This window comes from Lithobates pipiens, unplaced genomic scaffold (genome assembly GCF_037356315.1).
Source record: "Lithobates pipiens isolate NorthernLeopardFrog02 unplaced genomic scaffold, aLitPip1_a1.2 Scaffold_35, whole genome shotgun sequence".
NCBI lineage: Eukaryota > Metazoa > Chordata > Amphibia > Anura > Ranidae > Lithobates > Lithobates pipiens.
The window spans coordinates 22273399-22294634 of record NW_027507811.1 but is presented as its reverse complement, the minus strand read 5'-3'; the positions used below and the strand labels follow the sequence as shown (position 1 = coordinate 22294634).

The window sequence follows — 21236 nt, the reverse complement described above, 5'->3', positions numbered from 1 at the left end:
ACATAAATACGGATGCTCCCCTTTGTGACTTATCTGGTGTCTAACAGGACCTCCTATCTGAGTGAAAGATTTCCCACACTCTGAACATGAATAAGGGCGCTCATCTGTATGAATTCTCTGGTGTCTAACAAGGGCGCCTTGAAGAATGAAAGATTTCCCACACTCTGAACATGAATAACAACGCTCACCCATGTGACTTATCTGGTGTTCTACAAGGGCCCATTTTTGAGTAAAAGATTCCCCACAATCTAAACATGGATAAGGACGCTCACCTGTGTGAATTCTCTGGTGTCTAACAAGGGCTCTTTGATGAGTAAAAGATTTCCCGCACTCTAAACATGGATAAGAACGCTCACCCACGTGACTTATCTGATGTTCAACAAGGGCCCCTTTTTGAGTGAAAGATCTCCTGCACTGTAAACATGAATAAGGGCGCTCACCCGTGTGAATTCTCTGGTGGCCAATGAGGGCCCCTTTGCAAGTGAAAGATTTCCCGCACTCTAAACATGGATAAGGACGCTCACCTGTGTGAATTCTCTGGTGTTTAACAAGGCCTCCTTTTTGAGTGAAAGATTTCCCGCACTCTAAACATGAATAGGGACGCTCACCTGTGTGAATTCTCTGGTGTATACCAAGGGCTCCTTGATAAGCAAAAGATTTCCCACACTCTAAACATGGATAAGGACGCTCACCCGTGTGAATTCTCTGGTGTTGAACAAGGTCTCGTTTGCAAGTGAAACATTTCCCGCACTCTGAACATGAGAATGAATTTCTACCTCGGTGATCTCCTTCATGGGGTGAGGAAGATTCCTTGGGATTAGAAGGATCTGTTGATGGATCTGCAGTGTGAGATCTTACATGGAGATTTCCAATCATAGTATGTGATTGATGAGAAGATTCCCCCTGATCAGAGGGATCCATTGATGTCTCCGGACAGGAAGGTCTGTGATGTATATTTTGTGTATTTGGATTTCCTCCTGGAGGATCCTGTGTGATGACATTATCTTCTGACTTACAATCAGCAGATAATAGAAGACGTCTCTCCGAGGAATTCCTCACATCACATCCATCTGATGGAAAAGAAATGTAAAAAAAAAAAAGTAAGAAAGGTAAAACATTTTAGTGGTTCACAAATAACTGGAGTTTTAGCTCCATCTCCGTACGAGCGGAGTAAGGGGAAGATTCCGATCTAAAATCTTAGGTCCTGTTCAGCCTCCAAAATTAATCAGAAAAGTTTTCATACTGGAGTCTGTATACAATTTGCAAGTTCTTTAAGCACTTCCCACACGCCATATAACAGAATGATGTGCGCAAATTAGTTAAGTTATCCTGACTGGGTGTCATATGACGTCCAGCGGGATAAGCCGCGATCGCGCACCCGCTGGAGATCGTTGGTGTAGTGTGTCAGTCTGACCCACCGCATCACCGGTCTTGGTAAAGAGCCTCTGATGTAGGTTCGCTACCATGTGATCAGCTGTGTCCAATCACAGCTGATCACAGTGTAAACATGAAGAGCCGTGTATTGCCTTTTCCTCCACTCACACTGACAGACCTACCCCTACCAACAGAACCTCCATCAATGGTCACCACGGTTCCCTCTCAGGAATTGGCTGCTTCTCCTTCTTATCAAGCTTCACTTTATACCATCAAGGGCTAACTGAATTGTACATTTCATTCCCCGGTTTCAGTGTCTGTTACTTACTTGTGTTGATAGGTGGAGAAATTTCATCCTGTTCACTCTTCATAATCATCCCAACCTCCTCCATGGACGGCTGATCACCCCCCACATACGTCTCTTCTTCTTCCTCTTTAACCTCAGCTTTTAGATTAATCCGTTCTTCACCCTGAACCCCAAAATAATAGAAAATATTTATTAAAGCCGAACTCCAGGCAGATATAAACGACACAAATGAATGCGGTGCATTCATTAATAAATGCGTTTTATTTTCATAAATGTAAGCAGTATAAGTTTAAGAATGTGACCTGGTATCAGGCTCTTGCAGTACCTGTGCATAAGAGCTAGGGGAGGGACAAGACCGGTAGGCATTACTAACCTAAAGCAGAGATAAACCAGGTCCATTTCCTCAAAAACCATGTAAGCCAGGAACCCACCCCCTAGGGTCAGACGATCACCTAAACCTGGACTTACAGGAACAAAGAAGCAGCATCACTTCAATTAGCACCCCCCCATCAAATCATTCCCCACATCTATTACCTTTTGTACCACCACCCCCTCCCTTTAGAATGTAAGCTCTACGAGCAGGGCCCTCCTGTACCTTTTGTATTGTACTGTAATTGTGTTGTCCCCCCTATACTTTGTAAAGCGCTGCATGAACTGTTAGCGCTATATAAATCGTGTATGTAGTGTTGGCTCCTGACGAGCAGGCTCTATGGTTTTTTGAAAAGTTAATTTTCCTGAAACCACAGTTGGGTTTCAGGATTATTTCTCAAAATTTCTGGTTTCTGTAGCAGTCCAGCTGGGTTGCACTGGGTTCTCCTTGACTGCAGGTGTCGCGGTCACCGCCGGCAAGAGTAGAAACGCAGTCTAGCTGGGTGCATTGAATGCCGCTAGTTCTCTCGGAACCAACCCAGTGGGAGTGTTTTCCTGCTGTGCATTCTGGGGGGTGGTATTTAAGGTACTGATGCCACGTGGCGGGGGAGCTGATTATTTTCTGTCTGCTCGATTCTGGTGGTCCTCCTGAACCAGCCCCATGGCCCTCCTGGCCTGGGGTGCGGAACCATGCATCCTAAATCTCGGAGGGCTGGCTGGCCCAAGGCGACGCAACTGTAGGGACAGGCCTGACTGGATTTCGGGGCCTACTGATCCAAGGGTGGTCCGGTGCCATCTCATCTGAAGGGAGAGGCCCAGCAACTGAAGAACCCCAGGGGAGGACTCTTCAGGAGAAGGCCGTGCGCAAAGCTGGCTTCTCTGAAGGAGCCTGGAGGCTTAGTTGAAGGACGCAACCTGGATCAACACACATATGGTATCGCCAGATCGGCTGAGAGAACCTGGTACCGTATGTTAGCTCTTTAAATTTATCTACGTCCCTCAGTAACACTCGAGTGTACATCACAAGTCTGTGGCAGAGACTTTGTCGAGCATCCCTACTGGCTGCTAGGCCTAGTGAGAGAGGTCTATCCAGGGGTTGTTAAATCCAGTTGTGAAAAACAGTCTTTATACTCTGGATTTTCTCTAAGGACTTCCATTATTTTTGCAATCTAAGTACCTGAACTCACTCCTAACCCTCTACCCTTTATTGAAAGACTCTGTTTCTGTTACAAATAAATAACCCAAAATAAAAGATTCAGTGTCATTTTCCACATTCTTTGGGCCATCTACCACGGGAGTCCCTAGACGGAGAAGTAAACAAGAAGGTAACGGTAAGCCCAATAAAACCAGCAGCTCCTTCAGGGGTCAGTGCTACATTAATAATAATAATAATAATAATAATAATAATATAGTAGTATAAAAACAAGAGACTACATAGAAGAATGCCATCTCACTAATTCCGAAATATTTCTTTGCTCCACACACCGAGTCCACCTACCTGATGATGGTGAGGGATGGTGTGATCTTCCTGTGGGGAATCCCAGAAATACAGAGGTACACCCTCCTCCATAAACCACTGAGCTCCACTCATCAACGTCTCTTCTTCTTCCCCTTTAATCTCAGCTTTGAGGTCTTTCTGTTCTTCACCCTGAACCCCAAATATGTCAGAACACATTTGTAAAATGGAACAAGAGGTTACGTAGAAGAAAGTTCTTAGCTTAGAATTATATTTGAGTTCTGGTTCCTCAATCATATTTACCTGATGATGGTGGGGGATGGTGTGATCTTCCTGTGTGGAATCCCGGGAATACAGAGGACGGGGACATCTCTCTGGTGGGTTCCCATTACTGGATCCATCTGTAGGAAACACACACACTGACTGAATACAGTGAGGTTTATTTCCGCTGCAAGTGCACTTGAAAGTGCAGTCACTCAAAATCTAAGGGGTAGATCTGAAATGAGTGGAAGCTCTGCTGATTTTATCATCCAATCATGTGCAAGCTAAAATGCTGTTATTTATTTTCCTTGCATTTCCCCCTTGGATCTACAGTGACTTTAATTCCAAGTGCACTTGCAGTGCAAAGTGGATTTTCCTTTAGTAAAAAACCCCCGTTGTTTCTATGTGTTTATCAGATGATGGGGGATCTAGGTGGACCCTCCGTACTGCTCTCTCCTTTACAATAAAGTCTCCTCTTACCTGGAGAGGGGCGGCTGATTCTCCATCATGACGTCCTTGTAGAGATTATTTTTACCTGATGTGAAGGTCTACATATCCCCAATCATCAATCTATATTCTTAAGCAGTTTATTTATTTAGTGTTCATTACTCACCCGTGCTCATATCTATAAAAGGTTCTTCCTCTTTAGTTGTCACCTCATTTTTTACATACATCTGTTCTTTATGCTAAGCCATTAAAAAAAAAAAGAAGAAAAAAGAAAATGTGATGACAAATAGGCTGAAAGAAGAGTATAAACTCATACAGTCTAGAGTCACGTTTTGTGTTCTTCCCACCTACCTGATGATGGTGAGGGATGGTGCGATCTTCCTGTGTGGAATCCCAGGAATACAGAAGAACACCCTCCTCCATGAACGGCTGACCTCCACTTTTCAATGTCTCTTCTTCTTCCTCTTTAATCTCAGGTTTGATGTTTTTTAGTTCTTCACCCTAAACCCCAAAAAAGAATATATTTGTAAAAAGGAACAAGAAATTACACATTGGAATGTCTTCTCATAGCTTAGAGTTCCTTTTCAGTTCTTGTGGCTCACTCCCACCTACCTGATGATGGTGAGGGAAGATGTGATCTTCCCGTGTGGAATCCCAGGAATACAGAGGAAAGGGAAAGATGATGGGGAATCTAGGTGGACCCTCCGTACTGCTCTCTCCTTTACAATAAAGTCTCCTCTTACCCGGTGATGTGAGGGGCGGCTGATTCTCCATCATGAGGTCCTTGTAGAGATCCTCGTGTCCTTCTAAATACTCCCACTCCTCCATGGAGAAATGGACAGTGACTCTGAAGGTTAAACGGTCACCAGATAAACAGTGTGCTTTGAAAAAGCAACAACATTGTCATGTGACCTCCCGAAATCAGCAGGTGGATGATCCCCAGGGTGAGGTTTAAAGTAGAAATCCAGCTAAAGCCTAACTGGTCTATCTTATGACCTCCTCTGCTGCCAGTTCCAGCAACGTCTCCTCTCTACTTTACCCAACTCACCTTTGACCCAGAACTTCCTTTTTTAGGACTCCACATCACTTCCTGTTCATATGTTACCTCACTTCCTGTCTGTAGATCGCTTCCTGACTGCACCCGACATCTTTTCCTCGCCATTTCTGGTATCATTTCCTGTGTCTGTACAATCACACTCAATATAATTGGAAAAGACCACCTTGAGAGTAATGTCATTAAAGGGGGAGTCCTGTCTATTTTCAGTATGTGAACATTATAAGATAACACTACAATGGTTAAAAAATAGGAGCCACTAGACCTGTAACCATCTTAAAAATTGCATTTAAATTAGCAAATAAAAAGAACAAGGGTGAGCTCAGGGGTGTTCGCAAACAGCACATGCAGAGCCTGCCAAGGAAGTCAGCACTGCGGAGCGCTAATCACAAACAGTGAGACATTGTCCCGATGCGTGGCTGCAGAGATCGGGAAATGTCTAACTGCTTGCGATTAACGCTCCACAGTGCCGAATACCTGGCGGGCTCTGCACGTGCTGTTTGCAAACAAGCCTGAGCTCATCCTTAAAAAATGAGGTATGTTAATTGCTTACCTGCCGTGTTTTTTCCCTCCCTTGTGCATTTATGTGTCTCTAAGAATCCCATATGTCCCTCTGTAATTAACCACTGGCCGACTGTCCCGCGTACCTATACTGCAGGGCGGCGGCTCTCCTGCGCGAAATCACGTACAGGTACGTGATTTCGCTCTTCCGGGTCTGGGGTGTTCTTCCGGTGACCCACTCTTGCTGTGATTGGGCACAGCAGGAGCCAATCAGCGGACCCGATGTCCACTGGCACCCAGCGCTCGTTCCCGAGAGAGGCAGAGCAGCGGTTTGCCTATCTAAACAAGGCAGAACGCCGTTCTGCTAGTAGGGAATTTAGAGATCCTGTGTTTCTGCTAAGCAGGAATACAGATCTCTGTCTTTCCACAGTGCAACCATCCCCCACACACTTAGAAAGTACCCCCTAGGGACATGTGTAACCCTTTGATCACCCCTGATGTTAACCCCTTCCCTGCCAATATCATTAGTACAGTGACAGTGCATATTTTTTAGCACTATATTGGTGTCACTGGTCCCCAAAAAAGTGACAATTAGTGTGCGATTTGTCCGCCACAATGTCACAGTCACACTATAAGGTGCTGATCGCAGCCATTACTAGTGGAAAAAAAAATTATGTAAAACAATCCCATAGTTCGTAGATTTTTTTTACCAAAAACATGTATCAGAATACATATTGACATAAATTGATGAAAAAAATAGATTTTTTCTATTTCTTTTTTAGTATATATTTTATAGCAGAAAGTAAGACATTTTAATTTTTTTCAAAATTGTTGGTTTCTAGCACAAAAAATAAAAACCTCAGAGGTGATCAAATACCACCAAAAGAAAGCTCTATTTGTGTTCAGAGGCTCTGGATGGACAGTTGTATAAATGGTTCTATATTTAGAATGTATCCAGTCTATAAACCAGAGGCTCCGGATAGACAGTTGGATAAATGGTTCTATATTTAGAATGTATTCGGTCTACAGTATCTCACAAAAAGTAAGTGCACCCCTCACATTTTTGTAAATATTTCATTCTATCTTTTCATGTGCCAACACTGAAGAAATGACACTTTGCTACAATGTAAAGTAGTGAGTGTACAGCTTGTATAACAGTGCAAATTTGCTGTCCCCTCAAAATAACTCAACACACAGCCATTTAATGTCTAAACCACTGGCAACAAAAGTGAGTACACCCCTAAGTGAAAATGTCCAAATTGGGCCCAAAGTGTCAATATTATGTGTGACCACCATTATTTTCCAGCACTGCCTAAACCCTCTTGGGTATGTTGTTCACCAGAGCTTCACAGGTTGCCACCTCTTCCACTTCTCCATGACGACATCAAGGAGCTGGTGGATGTTAGAGCCCTTGCGCTCACCTGTTTGCACGCTTGACACCATCTTAACCAAATAAGTTTATCTCGGTCTCATCAGACCACAGAACATGGTTCCAGTAATCCCTGTCCTTAGTCTGCTTGTCTTCAGCAAACTGTTTGCGGGCTTTCTTGTGCACCATCTTTAGAAGAGACAACAGCCATGCAGACCAATTTGTTGCAGTGTGCGGTGTATGGTCTGAGCATTGACAGGCTGACCCCCCACCTCTTCAACCTCTGCAGCAATGCTGGCAGCACTCATACGTCTATTTCCCAAAGACAAGCTCTGTTGATATGACGCTGAACACGTGCACTCAACCTCTTTGGTTGACCATGGCGAGGCCTGTTCTGAATGGAACCTGTCCTGTTATACCGCTGTATGGTCTTGACCACCATGTTGCAGCTCAGTTTCAGGGTCTTGGCAATCTTCTTATAGCCTAGGCCATCTTTATGTAGAGCAACAATTCCTTTTTTCAGATCGTCATAGAGTTTTTTGCCATGAGGTGCCATGTTTAACTTCCAGTGACCAGTATGAGAGAGTGAGAGCGATAACACCAAATTCAACACACCTGCTCCCCATTCACACCTGAGACCTTGTAACACTAATGAGTAAACTGACACCGGGGAGAGAAAATTGAAAATTGGACCCAATTTGGACATTTTCACTTATGGCGTACTCGCTTTTGTTGCCAGCCGTTCAGACATCAATGACTGTGTGTTGAGTTATTTTGAGGGGACAGCAAATTTACACTGTTATACAAGCTGTACACTCACTATTTTACATTGTAGTAACATTTGTGAGATACTGTATAAGCCAGATATTCTTGTCAATTCCATTGATGTGACCAGCACAGTGTTCTCTGTACAGCACTGTGGAATAGGTTAGAGGTATATAAATGTATAATAATAATAATAATAATAGTGTGTGACTGTGATGAGGTCTGAGATGAATCTCTGTAAAAAAAGTTGAATCCGCCCGGTGACTGTTATCCCAACTTGCGATTGGTTCCTGCGGAGGGAATGTAGCCAGTGGCCATGCAGAGCTGTTAGGATAGTCTGTGTTGAGAGTAGAATCTGCCTGGTGACGTTAATCCTGCCCTGTGATTGGTTCCTGTGGAGGGAGTGCAGCCAATGACAGTGGAGGATGTGTGAAGCGGGAACTCTGAGGTGATGGCTGTGAGGTGTCCGGCTCTCCTCAACTTTTCTATGACTGAATTCTCCAATTTTGTTTTACATTGGTGACAGAAGTGACAATGGAATGGGTTCTGTTTTCTATCACAGGAAATGTGGTAAAGGTAAAATAATAATAATATCAGAGTCACATTTTTATATCCCTCTATATGTAGTGTCTGCTGGAGATAAAAGACATCACAGTGACTATGGAGGAAGAGGATGGCCATGACGGGGGGTGTACTGCTCATACTACCAATTTATATTGCATTTAATATCTTCTACCTACAGTGCTGCAAATTCTATCACCAGGAATGAATGTACTAGGAAAAGATATGCAGTTGTAGCGGGTGCCCTGCAGGCCTGCATTTCCTGCTTACCCCCACCAGGACTGACACCGGCTCAAGAGAGCAACTGCGGGGTAATTCTCCCCTTCCCTCTCCTCCAGCGGCGCTCGGAGGAGACACAGCCACCCGATCTTCTCTCTCCCCTGCTTCCTAATTGGCAGGGGGATGGAACCAATGGGTCTTCACCACAGAGGAGCAAAGAATTGTGGGGCATGGGCCCATAGCTTACCCTGGTTTAAAAACGACACAGCCCAGCATACCCTGGAGGCAAAGAAGAGAAAAAGTCCAAGAGGCTGCCTGGAAGCTAGGCAGACACCACAAGGCAAGTGAGAAGACCAGACGCAGGGACGAAGTGCTGCCTTCCCGGGTTGGTGTGCCGTTCTTCCCACAGATCCATAGCCAGTCAAGGGACATCCTGTCTGCCAGTTGCATCGCCAGTCACACTTGTACAGATGGCATGAAGTGTTCCAGTTGTGAAGTAGCCAGTTGGGCTACCTGAAGAGTCTGCCTGCCATCTCCTTTGGGCCTTGGTTGCAGGATTACTGTCAGGAACCATGAAACAGACAGAGACAGAAGTACAATCAAATCACTCTTGTTTATTAATAGAAATAAAAAGGTAAATAGGAAAAAGCATAGTCAAGCAAGCCAGAGTCCAGTAGCCAGCCAGTCCAAAGTTCATAAACCAGATCGGGTAATCAGCCAGTCCAGACGTCAGGGATCCAAGGTGAGCAACTGCAAGCAGGATGGAAGCCAGGTGGGATGTCAGCAAGCCAGTCTTGAAACAACAGCAGGAGATGGTTCCTAGTGATGTGACCAAACGTGAAGGCAATGGAGAAATGAGCTGAAGACTTCAAATAGGCTGGCCAGACGAGCATCATCAGAAACAGCTGGTAACAGTGGAGAGAGAAGAGAGCTGGCAATTAGCCAACAGCTGAGCGGCCAGCCCAGAGGAGGAAGGGCTAAGCCAGCCCTAAAAGTACCCCCCCCCCCTCAATAACCCCTCTCCCTCGAAGGGCCATCGGGCTTGAGGGGAAACCGTCTATGGAACTCGCGGAGGAGGACAGGGGCATGTACGTCCCAGGATGAAACCCAGGAGCGTTCCCCTTCCAATGCACCAGGTACTGTATGCGCCTACGGGAGTCAACAATGGATCGTACCTCATACTCCTCATGGTTCTCAACCTGAATAGGGTGAGGACGTGGCACAGAGGTGGTAAATCGGTTACAGACCATCGGTTTCAATAAGGAGACATGAAACACATTTGAGATGCGAATACTAGGAGGAAGTTCCAACGCGTAAGCTACTGGGTTAATCCTGCGAAGGATACGGAACAGTCCAATAAACCAAGGTGCAAACTTCAGTGAGGGAACACGAAGTCGGAAGTTGCGAGATGACATTCAGACCCCATCCCCAACCTGGTAGGAAGGCGCTAGCAGGCGTCTGCGGTCAGCATGGAGTCTGTACCTATCATTAGCATGACGCAAAGCCTCCTGGATCTGTACCCAAGTGGAACGAAGACCACGGAGATGCTCCTCTAATGCATGAATACTCTGCGGAACAAAACAAGTCAGGCAACATGGAAGGTTGGAAACCATAATTCGCCATAAAATGGAGACAATCGGGAGGCAGAATTCAAGGCACTGTTGTGAGCAAACTCTGCCCAAGGTAATAGGTCAGACCAGTTGTTATGATGGTCAGAAATATAGCAGGAATTGCTCCATGGCTTGTTCTGCAGCCCCATTAGACTGCGGGTGATAAGCAGAAGAGAACGCAAGCTGGATTCCCAACTGTGTACAAAAGGCTCGCCAGAACCGGGAGACAAACTGACTGCCCCTATCCGAGACAGTGACCTTGGGTAGCGAAAGATCTCCCGAGCAAAAATGCAAGCCAGTTCCTTAGAGGTGGGCAACTTCTTAAGTGAAATACAATGACACATCTTTGAGAACCGGTCAACCACCATAAGGATAACAGTGTTGCCATGGGAGTTGGGCAATTCCACAATGAAATCCATAGACAGGTGAGTCCAGGGCCTCTCTCCATTGGGTATGGGTTGTAGGAGGCCCACTGGTGTCGTGGAGTCTTACTCTGAGCGCACACGGAACAGGCAGCTACGAAAGCAGTAACATCAGCCCATAGACAGGGCCACCAGAATTTTTGGGAGATGGCCCAAATGAGTTGATTCTTCCCAGGATGGCCAGCTGCCTTAGGAGAATGATAAGTCTGGAGCACTGCAGTACTGAGACTCTCTGGGACAAAGCAGCGGTCACAAGGTTTATCAGGAGGAGCATGGGCCCGAGCAGCAAGAATTTTGTCACCCAAAGGAGAAGTAAGACTGGTGCGAACCGTAGCTAAGATACGATCAGGAGGAATCATAGGAACTGGAACCAACTCCGACTTGGAAGTGGAGGAAAATTGTCGTGACAAGGCATCAGCCCTTACATTCTTAGTACCGGGTAAGAATGAGACAATGTAATTAAAGCTCCACAAAAAAAAGAGCCGATTGTGCCCTTCTGGGAGAGAGTCGCCTAGCCTCAGACAAGAATGTAAGATTCTTATGGTCAGTAAGAATAAGAACGGGCACAGTGGTACCTTCAAGGAGATGTCTCCATTCTTTCAGGGCTAAAATGATCGCCAACAGCTCTCTGTCATCAATCTCATAATTGCACTCAGCAGGTGACAGTTTCTTGGAAAAGTAGCCACATGGATGCATAGCGCTCTCAGAGTTAGGATGTTGAGACAGAAGGGCGCCCACTCCAGTCTCAGAAGCATCAACTTCTAGGATAAAAGGCAACGTAGGATCAGGATGTGCCAACACAGGAGCAGAAACAAAGGCAGCCTTGAGAGTCTCAAAGGCCTTAATGGACTCCGAAGACCAACTCTGTGGGTTACCGTCCTTTATGGTCATATCAGTCAGAGGCTTGACCAGAGACGAGAAGTTACGAATAAACTTCCGATAGTAATTGGCAAAGCACCGGAAACGCTGCAGAGGACGTAAACCCACGGGTCGAGGCCACTGTAGGACTGCTGAAAGTTTCTCTGGGTCCATTGAAAAACCAGCACTGGAAATGACATAGCCCAGGAATGTAACCTGTTCACGATGGAACTTGCACTTCTCCAGTTTACAATAGAGATTGTTCTCTCTTAGTTTCTTAAGTACACGACAGACATCTGTGTGGTGGCTCTCCAGGGACTTGGAAAATATGAGGATATCATCGAGATACACCACCACACACAACTGCAACAAATCTCGGAGGACATCGTTTTCCAGATTGGGTAGTCAGCCAGTCCAAAGTTCATAAACCAGATCGGGTAATCAGCCAGTCCAGACTTCAGGGATCCAAGGTGAGCAACTGCAAGCAGGATGGAAGCCAGGTGGGATGTCAATAAGCCAGTCTTGAAACAACAGCAGGAGATGGTTCCTAGTGATGTGACCAAACGTGAAGGCAATGGAGAAATGAGCTGGAGACTTAAAATAGGCTGCCCAGACGAGCATCATCGGAAACAGCTGGTAACAGTGGAGAGAGAAGAGAGATGGCAATTAGCTATCAGCTGAGCAGCCAGCCCAGAGGAGGAAGGGCTAAGCCAGCCCTGACAATTACAAAGGTTGAATAAAGACACAAGTCCATCCTGATTGAGTGTGGGTGCTAGTCTAAAGCCTTGTACACATAGGTATAGGGAATGTGTCCTATCGGACCGTGTTGTCGGATAATCCGACTGTGTGTGGTATGCATCGGACTGATTCCATCGGCATATCCGTCGGACCCAAATTTTCCAACTTGTTGGAAATATTTCCCGACCAACTGGTTCGATCGGACATACTCCGATCATGTGTAGAGAATTTTGATCGGACAAAGTGCCACGCATGCTCAGATCAAATTCCTACATCAAAGCTATTGGCTACTAGCCTGAATGTAGTCCCATCGTAACGAAATTACATCATCACGTTCTGAAAAATCGGATTTTTCGACAACTTAGTCCGACCGTGTGTATGCAACAGTTTCGGACAAGATCCGACGGACAAAATCCAACGGATTTGGTTGTCGAAATCTCCGACCGTGTGTACAGGGGCTAAAATTATCGCTATTTATTTAGGGTACCCATATAGCACCGTCAATTTACGCATCGCTCCACACATACATCGCACATTCACATCGGTCCCTACCCTCAAGTGGCCCACAATCCAAGGTCCCCAACTCACATTCATATACTAGGGCCAATTAACCTACCAGCATGTATTTGGAGTGTGGGAGGAAACCGGAGTACCCAGAGGAAACCCACACAGGCACAGGGAGAACATGCAAACTAGTGTTGTGTTTGGGATTTAAACCAGTGACCCTTTTTGCTGCTAGGCGAGAGTGCTACCCACTACACCAATGTGCCACCCCACTGTGGATTGGTGAGTGGGAACTTGCACATCTTACAGAGACAACGTTGCCTATTTTTGCCAGGCAGTTAAAGTGTTTTTTCTGCTTCGGGAGTTCCACAGTACACTTTGGATGACTCCTGCCAAATAGGACATCTAATGCCACGTACAGACGATCAGAATTCTCGTAGGAAAAAGCTTTGATGGTTTTCCCATTGGAATACCAACGGAATTTCGCTCAAACTGACTTGCCAACACATGGTCACACCAAATTCCGACGGTCAATAACACAGTGACAAACAACACGTTTGACGGCACTATAAAAAGGGAAGTTTAATGCTTCTGAGCATGTGTCGGAATTTTGCGTGTCGGAATTGCATACACACGATCGAAAAATCTGATAGAAAGGTTTTCCGTCTGAAAAATTAAGAACAGGCTCTCAATCTAAAGACCGTCCGAAATACTGACAGAAAAAGAACGATGGGCATACACACGGTTGGAAAATACGATGAAAAGCTTCCATCGGACTGTTTCCATCAGAAATTCCAGCCATGTGTACGCAGCCTAAGTGTACCAACTACTTTGGCTAGCTGAAGATTCAAGGCCTTCTTCTTCCAAGGGAGTGAAGTTACTGGTGCCATATGGGCACACACACATATCCAGGGCTCAGTATATTTAGTGTATGGGGGGGGGGGGTAATCTGAACTTGGGAGTTAGGGCTCATTTACACTTGCTTCGGCTTCAACACAAATTAAAGCTTCTACCCCTTCAACATGCTTTTATGATGTTTTTGATGCTTCGGTGGTGCTTTGATGACGCTCAGATGTCCCGCCCCTTTCTTGGTCTGCCAGGCTGCGTGCTAGGATAAGGGTCTGGTATGGATTTTTTTTTGGGGGGGGGGGGGGGCACCATGTTTTTACCTTTTTTCTTTACCAATATTTTTTTTTTTTTTGTGATTCATCTGTCAGTGCGGCATTTATGCTGTTGGGGGCGTCGGCGGTAAAGTGCCACTATTTTTAGTGGCTCTTTACCGTTGTTTTAACTGCCGAAAAAGGGATAATACATCCGCAAAGCGCTGCTGCAGCAGCACTTTGCCGGCACTGCCCATTGATTTCAATGGGCAGGGGCGCTGTAGGAGTGGTGTATACACCGCTTCTACATCGTCTCAAAGATGCGACATGCAGGACTTTTTTGGGCGACCTGCCAGCGCACTGCTTCAGTGTGAAAGCATTGGAGTGAGAGGAGAGGCTCTTTACAGGCGATATTTTTAGCTCTATAGCACCTGTAAAGCACCTCAGTGTGAAAGCAGCCTTAAAGTGGTTGTAAACCCTTACAAACCACTTTGACGTACAGGTAAGCCTAGATTAAGGCTTACCTGTAGGTCCAAGAAATATCTCCTAAACCTATACGGTTTAGGAGATATTTGCGCGAAGACAGGCACCGCTGTCTACGGCGCATGCGCCGTAGACAGCGGCGCGCAGGCGCACTGAGCGCGGCATTTCCAACAACGGAGCTGCCGCGCGTGTCGGCTCCCGTGCGCATGCGCGGGAGTGACGTCATCATGGCACCGCCGAATGACAGCGGCGGAGCTGCCAGACCCCACCGAAAAGATGGATGTGCCGGACTACAGGGGACAGCGGTGACATCGCTGTCTCCTGTGTCAGGTAAGTGACACATAATGGGCTACTATGCGATGCATAGTAGTCCATTATGCTTTGCCTTTGCAGGGAATGAAAGAGGAAGTAAACCCATCCGGGTTTACTTCCTCTTTAAAGAGAAGACAATGAGGTACACAATCTAATGCATAGAAAAAAACTTTATTGCGATATAAACACATTCATAAAAAAATTGCATCCACATGTGGCAATAAGAGGATATACCTTGTACTCAGCCTTATGAGCACAAGGGGAAGGACAGTGGCAGGCTGGAGAAATGAGGAAGTGAAAGATTTCCCGCACTCTGTACATAAATAAGGAGGCTCACCCGTGTGAATTCTTTGGTGTTTAATTTTCCTTTACAAATGAAAGATTTCCCACACTCTGAACATGAAAAAGGATGCTCACCTGTGTAAATGATATGGTGTCTAATAAGGTTTTCTTTACAAACGTAAGATTTTCCGCACTCTGAACATGAATATGAACGTTCACCTATGTGACTTCTCTGGTGTTTCACAAGGTTTCCTTACAGAGTAAAATGTTTTTTTACACTCTACACATAAATACGGATGCTCCCCTGTGTGACTTATCTGGTGTCTAACAGGACCTCCTAACTGAGTGAAAGATTTCCCACACTCTGAACATGAATAAGGGCGCTCACCTGTGTGAATTCTCTGGTGTCTGACAAGGGCTCCTTGAAGAATGAAAGATTTCCCGCACACTGAACATGAATAACAACGCTCAGCCATGTGACTTTTCTGGTGTTCAACAAGGGCCCATTTTTGAGTGAAAGATTTCTCGCACTCTAAACATGAATAAGGGCGCTCATCCATGTGAATTCTCTGCTTTCTAACAAGGGCCCCTTTTTGAGTGAAAGATTTCCCCAAATCTAAACATGAATAAGAACGCTTACCCGTGTGAATTCTCTGGTGTTTAACAAGGCCCCCTTTTTGAGTGAAAGATTTCCCGCACTCTAAACATGAATAGGGACGCTCACCTGTGTGAATTCTCCGGTGCATACCAAGGGCTCCTTGATGAGCGAAAGATTTTCCGCACTCTAAACATGGATAAGGACGCTCACCTGTGTGACTTATCTGATGTTTAACAAGGGCCTCTTTTAGAATGAAGGATTTCCCACACTCTAAACATGAATAGGGGCGCTCACCCGTGTGAATTCTTTGGTGTTCAACAAGGGCCCATTTGCAAGTGAAAGATTTCCCGCACTCTGAACATGGATAAGGACGCTCACCCGTGTGAATTCTCTGGTGTTTAACAAGGCCCCCTTTTTGAATGAAAGATTTCCCGCACTCTAAACATGAATAGGGACGCTCACCTGTGTGAATTCTCTGGTGCATACCAAGGGCTCCATGATGAGTGAAAGATTTTCCGCACTCTAAACATGGATAAGGACGCTCACCCGTGTGAATTCTCTGGTGTTGAACAAGGTCTTGTTTGCGAGTGAAACATTTCCCGCACTCTGAACATAAGAATAGATTGTCACCTCGGTGATCTCCTTCATGGGGTGAGGAAGTTTCCTCGGGATTAGAAGGATCTGTTGATGGATCTGCAGTGTGAGATCTTACATGGAGATTTCCAATCATAGGATGTGATTGATGAGAAGATTCCCCCTGATCAGAGGGATCCATTGATGTCTCCGGACAGGAAGGTCTGTGATGTATATTTTGTGTATTTGGATTTCCTCCTGGAGGATCCTGTGTGATGACATTATCTTCTGACTTACAATCAGCAGATAATAGAAGACGTCTCTCCGAGGAATTCCTCACATCACATCCATCTGTTGGGACAAAAAAAGTAAAACATTTCAGTAGTTCACAATTACCTGGAGTTTTAGCTTCATCTCCGTACAAGTGGAGTAGGTTCTTTACCATGTGATCAGCTGTGTCCAATCACAGCAGATCACAGTGTAAACATGAAGAGCCGTGTATCGGCTTTTCCTCCACTCACACAGACAGACCTACCCCAACCAACAGAACCTCCATCAACGGTCACCACGGTGCCTTCTCAGGAATTGGCTGCTTCTCCTTCTTATCAAGCTTCACTTTATACCCTCAAGGGCTAACTGAATTGTACATTTCATTCCCCGCTTTCAGTGTCTGTTACTTACTTGTGTCCAAAGGTGGAGAAATTTCATCCTGTTCACTCTTCATAATCATCCCAACCTCCTCCATGGACGGCTGATCACCCCCAACATACGTCTCTTCTTCTTCTTTCACCTCAGCTTTTATATTAATCCGTTCTTCACCCTGAACCCCAAAATAATAGAAAATATTTATTAAAGCCAAACTCCAGGCAGATATAAAACGACACAAATGAATGCGGTGCGTTCATTATTAAAGAAGTTTTATTTTTATAAATGTAAGCAGTATAAGATTAAGAATGTGACCTGGTATCAGGCTCTTGCAGTACCTGTGCATGAGTGCTAGGGGAGGGACAAGACCGGTAGGCATTACTAACCTGAAGCAGAGATAAACCAGGTCTACTGCCCATTTCCTCAAAACCATGGAAGCCAGGGAACCGCCCCCTAGGGGCAGATAATTACCTCAGCCTGGACTTAGAAGAACAAAGAAGCAGCATCACGTCAATTAGCATCCCCCCCAATTGAAGGGACACCAGGAGGAAGAGGACCCATGATGACATATGACTAGACTTAAGACCCACAGAAGAAAGAAAGGGAGGAGGGGTGAAAAATGTGAGGTGCTCAAAGAAAGAGCTGCAAATGAAGATGGGGGGGTGCAGGCAGCAATTCAGATATAGTAGTAGGAATATGAAAACATCAGACTACATAGAAGAATACCATCTCACTAATTCCAAAATATTTCTGTGCTCCAGACACCAAGTTCACCTACCTGATGATGGTGAGGGATGGTGAGATCTTCCTGTGGGGAATCCCAGGAATACAGAGGTACACCCTCCTCCATACACTGCTGAGCTCCACTCATCAACGTCTCTTCTTCTTCCCCTTTAATCTCAGCTTTGATGTCTTTCAGTTTTTCACTCTAAACCCCAATGATGACAGAACACATTTGTAAAATGGAACAAGAGATTACATAAAAGTTCTCATAGCTTAGAATTCTTTTTAAGTTCTGGTTCTTCAATCCCATTTACCTGATGATGGTGGGGGATGGTGTGATCTTCCTGTGTGGAATCCCGGGAATACAGAGGAAGGGGACATCTCTCTGGTGGGTTCCCATTACTGGATCCATCTGTAGGAAACACACACACTGACTGAATACATTGTTTCTATGTGTTTATCAGATGATGGGGGGATCTAGGTGGACCCTCCGTACTGCTCTCTCCTTTACAATAAAGTCTCCTCTTACCCGGTGATGTGAGAGGCAGCTGATTCTCCATCATGACGTCCTTGTAGAGATCCTTTTACCTGACGTGAAGGTCTACAAATCCCCGATCATCAATCTATATTCTTAAGCAGTTTATTTATTTAGTGTTTATTACTCACCAATGCTCATATCTTTAAAAGGTTCCTCCTCTTTAGTTGTCACCTTATTTTTTACATACATCTGTTCTTTCTGCTAAGCCATTAAAAAGAAAAAAGAAAATGTGATGACAAATAGGCTGAAAGAAGAGTATAATCTCATACAGTCTAGGGTCACGTTTTGTGTTCTTCCCACCTACCTGATGATGGTGAGGGATGGTGTGATCTTCCTGTGTGGAATCCCAGGAATACAGAGGAACACCCTCCTCCATGAACGGCTGACCTCCACTTATCAATATCTCTTTTTCTTCCTCTTTCATCTCAGATTTGATGCTTTTTAGTTCTTCATCCTAAACCCCAAAAAAAGAATATATTTGTAAAAAGGAACAAGAGATTACGCATTGGAATGTCTTCTCATAGCTTAGAGTTCCTTTTCAGTTCTTGTGGCTCACTCCCACCTACCTGATGATGGTGAGGGATGGTGTGATCTTCCCGTGTGGAATCCCGGGAATACAGAGGAAAAGGAAAGATGATGGGGGATCTAGGTGGAGCCTCCGTACTGCTCTCTCCTTTACAATAAAGTCTCCTCTTACCCGGTGATGTGAGGGGCGGCTGATTCTCCATCATGAGGTCCTTGTAGAGATCCTTGTGTCCTTCTAAATACTCCCACTCCTCCATGGAGAAATGGACAGTGAGTCTGAAGGTTAAATAGTCACTAGATGAACAGTGACCTTTAAAAAAGCAACATTGTCATGTGACCTCCCAGAATCAGCAGATGGATGATCCCCATTGTGAGGTTCAAAGTAGAAATCCAGCTAAAGCCTAACTGGTCTGTCTTATTACCTCCTCTGCTGCCAGTTCCGGCAACGTCTCCTCTCTACTTCCCCCAACTCACCTTTGACCCAGAACTTCTTTTTTTTAGGTCCCCACATCACTTCCCGTTCATATGTTACCTCACTTCCTGTCTGTAGATCACTTCCTGACTGCACCTGACATCTTTTCCTCCCCATTTCTGGCATCATTTCCTGTGTCTGTATAATCACACTCTTCCAGTTGTGCTTTTGTTCCCCTCAATATAATTGGAAAAGACCACCTTGAGAGTAATGTCATTAAAGAGGGATTTCACTGTGAAAAAAATTATTAAAAGCCAGCAGCTACAAATACTGCAGCTTCTGACTTGTAATAAATGGACACTCACCTGTCCCGGGATCCAGCGATGTCAGCAGCCGAGGCCGATCGATCGCTCGGCTCTCGGCTGCTGCCCCCGCCGTTCTAGGTGAGGGAATCAGGAAGTGAAGCGTTGCGGCTTCACTTCTCAGTTCCCTACTGCGCATGCGCGAGTCACGCAGCGCAATAAGAATTGTCCACGCTGTCTCTGGGACCCGTGTGTGTCCCAGCAGACAGCGCGCAGGGACAGGAAGAGGCATAGACTCCCGTGGGAGTCTATGCCCGGAAGTGGGTGCAAATACCTGTCTTAGACAGGTATCTGCACCCCCCCCCCCCCTGAAAGGTGCCAATTGTGGCACCAGAGGGGGGGAGGGTTCCGATGAGCGGAAGTTACACTTTAGGGTGGAACCCAGCTTTAAAGGGGGAGTCCTGTCTATTTTCAGTATGGTGAACATTATAAGATAACACTGAAATGGTTAAAAAATAGGAGCCACTAGACCTGTTACCATCTTACAAATTGCAGGTAAATTAGAAAATAAAAAGAACAAGGGTGAGCTCAGGCGTGTTCGCAAACAGCATGTGCAGAGCCGCCAGGAAGTCGGCACTGCGGAGCGCTAATCACAAGCAGTGAGACATTGTCCCGATGAGCGGCTGCAGAGATCGGGAAATGTCTCACTGCTTGCCATTAGCGCTTCCTAGTGCCGAATACCTGTCAGGCTCTGCACGTGCTGTTTGCGAACACGCCTGAGCTCATCCTTAAAAATGAGGTATGTTAATTGCTTACCTGCTGTGTTTTTCATCTCCATAAAGTATTTTTTTCCTCCCTTGCAATGTGCATTGATGTGTCTCTAAGACTCCCATTTGCTCCTCTGTAATTAACCACTGGCCGACTGCCCCGCGTACCTATACTGCGGGGCGGCGGCTCTCCTGCGTGAAATCACGTACAGGTACGCAATTTCACTCTTCCGGGTCTGGGGCGTGTTTCTGGCAACCCACTCTTGCTGTGAGTGGGCACAGCGGGAGCCAATCAGCGGACCCGATGTCCGCTGGCACCCAGCGCTTGTTTCCGAGGGAAGCAGAGCAGCAGTTTGTAAACAAGGCAGAACGCCATTCTGCTAGTAGGGAAGTTAAAGATCCTGTGTTTCTGCTAAGCAGGAATAAGGATCTCTGTCTTCCCACAGTGCAACCATCCCCCACACACTTAGAAAGTACCCCTTAGGGACACCCCTGATGTTAACCCCTTCCCTGCCAATGTCAGTACAGTGACAGTGCATATTTTTTAGCACTGAATTGGTGTCACTGGTCCCCAAAAAAGTGTCACTTAGCGCACGATTTGTCCACCACAATGTCACAGCCCTGCTATAAGTTGCTGATTGCCGCCATTACTAGTGAAAAAAAAAAATTATGTAAAACAATCCCATAGTATGTAGACGCTATAACTTTTGTGCAAACCATTCAATAAACGCTTAATGGGATTTTTTTTTTTTTTTTTACCAAAAACGTATCAGAATACATATTGACATAAATTGATGAAAAAAATAGATTTTTTCTATTTTTTTTTTTTAGTATATATGTTTTATAGCAGAAAGTAAGACATTTTTATTTTTTTTCAAAATTGTTGGTTTCTAGCACAAAAAATAAAAACCTCAGGAGGTGATCAAATACCACCAAAAGAAAGCTCTATTTGTGTTCAGAGGCTCTGGATAGACAGTTGTATAAATGGTTCTATATTTAGAATGTATCCAGTCTATAAACAGAAGCTCTGGATAGACAGTTGGATAAACGGTTCTATATTTAGAATGTATCTGGTCTACAGTATCTCACAAAAGTAAGTACACCCCTCACATTTTTGTAAATATTTCATTATATCTTTTCATGTGACAACACTGAAGAAAT

At 45.3% G+C, this 21236-nt stretch overlaps 1 protein-coding gene and 1 pseudogene across 2 annotated transcripts in view; both read right to left on the bottom strand.

Moving 5' to 3' along the window:
* The window catches only part of LOC143956391 (uncharacterized), a 221053-nt pseudogene extending 215452 nt beyond the window's left edge, over positions 1 to 5601 (bottom strand). Inside the window, exons 1-4 of the transcript XR_013269903.1 lie at positions 4827 to 5601; positions 4566 to 4715; positions 4381 to 4453; positions 3810 to 3907 (exon numbers count right to left, since the gene is read on the bottom strand). The product of XR_013269903.1 is annotated as an uncharacterized LOC143956391 (transcript). The remainder of the gene's footprint in view (positions 1 to 3809; positions 3908 to 4380; positions 4454 to 4565; positions 4716 to 4826) is intronic.
* A 9467-nt stretch (positions 5602 to 15068) lies between these two features.
* LOC143956399 (uncharacterized) lies at positions 15069 to 19158 on the bottom strand. The gene is made up of 5 exons (XM_077466613.1): positions 18767 to 19158; positions 17846 to 17943; positions 17587 to 17736; positions 16845 to 16983; positions 15069 to 16514 (listed from the first exon to the last, which is right to left on the bottom strand). Exons 1-5 carry the CDS (start codon positions 18849 to 18851, stop codon positions 15208 to 15210), a joined length of 1779 nt encoding a protein of 592 aa, XP_077322739.1. The 5' UTR covers positions 18852 to 19158; the 3' UTR covers positions 15069 to 15207.
* Between the last annotated feature and the right edge of the window lie 2078 nt (positions 19159 to 21236).

Coding starts and splice junctions, on each gene's coding strand:
- LOC143956399 (XM_077466613.1), bottom strand. CDS start 18,851: ATGGAGGAGTGGGAGTATTTAGAAGGACACAAGGATCTCTACAAGGAC. Junction 17,944..18,766: donor GCCGCCCCTCACATCACCGG/GTAAGAGGAGAC, acceptor TGTTTCCTACAG/ATGGATCCAGTAATGGGAAC. Junction 16,984..17,586: donor CCATCCCTCACCATCATCAG/GTAGGTGAACTT, acceptor TTTGGGGTTCAG/GGTGAAGAACGGATTAATAT.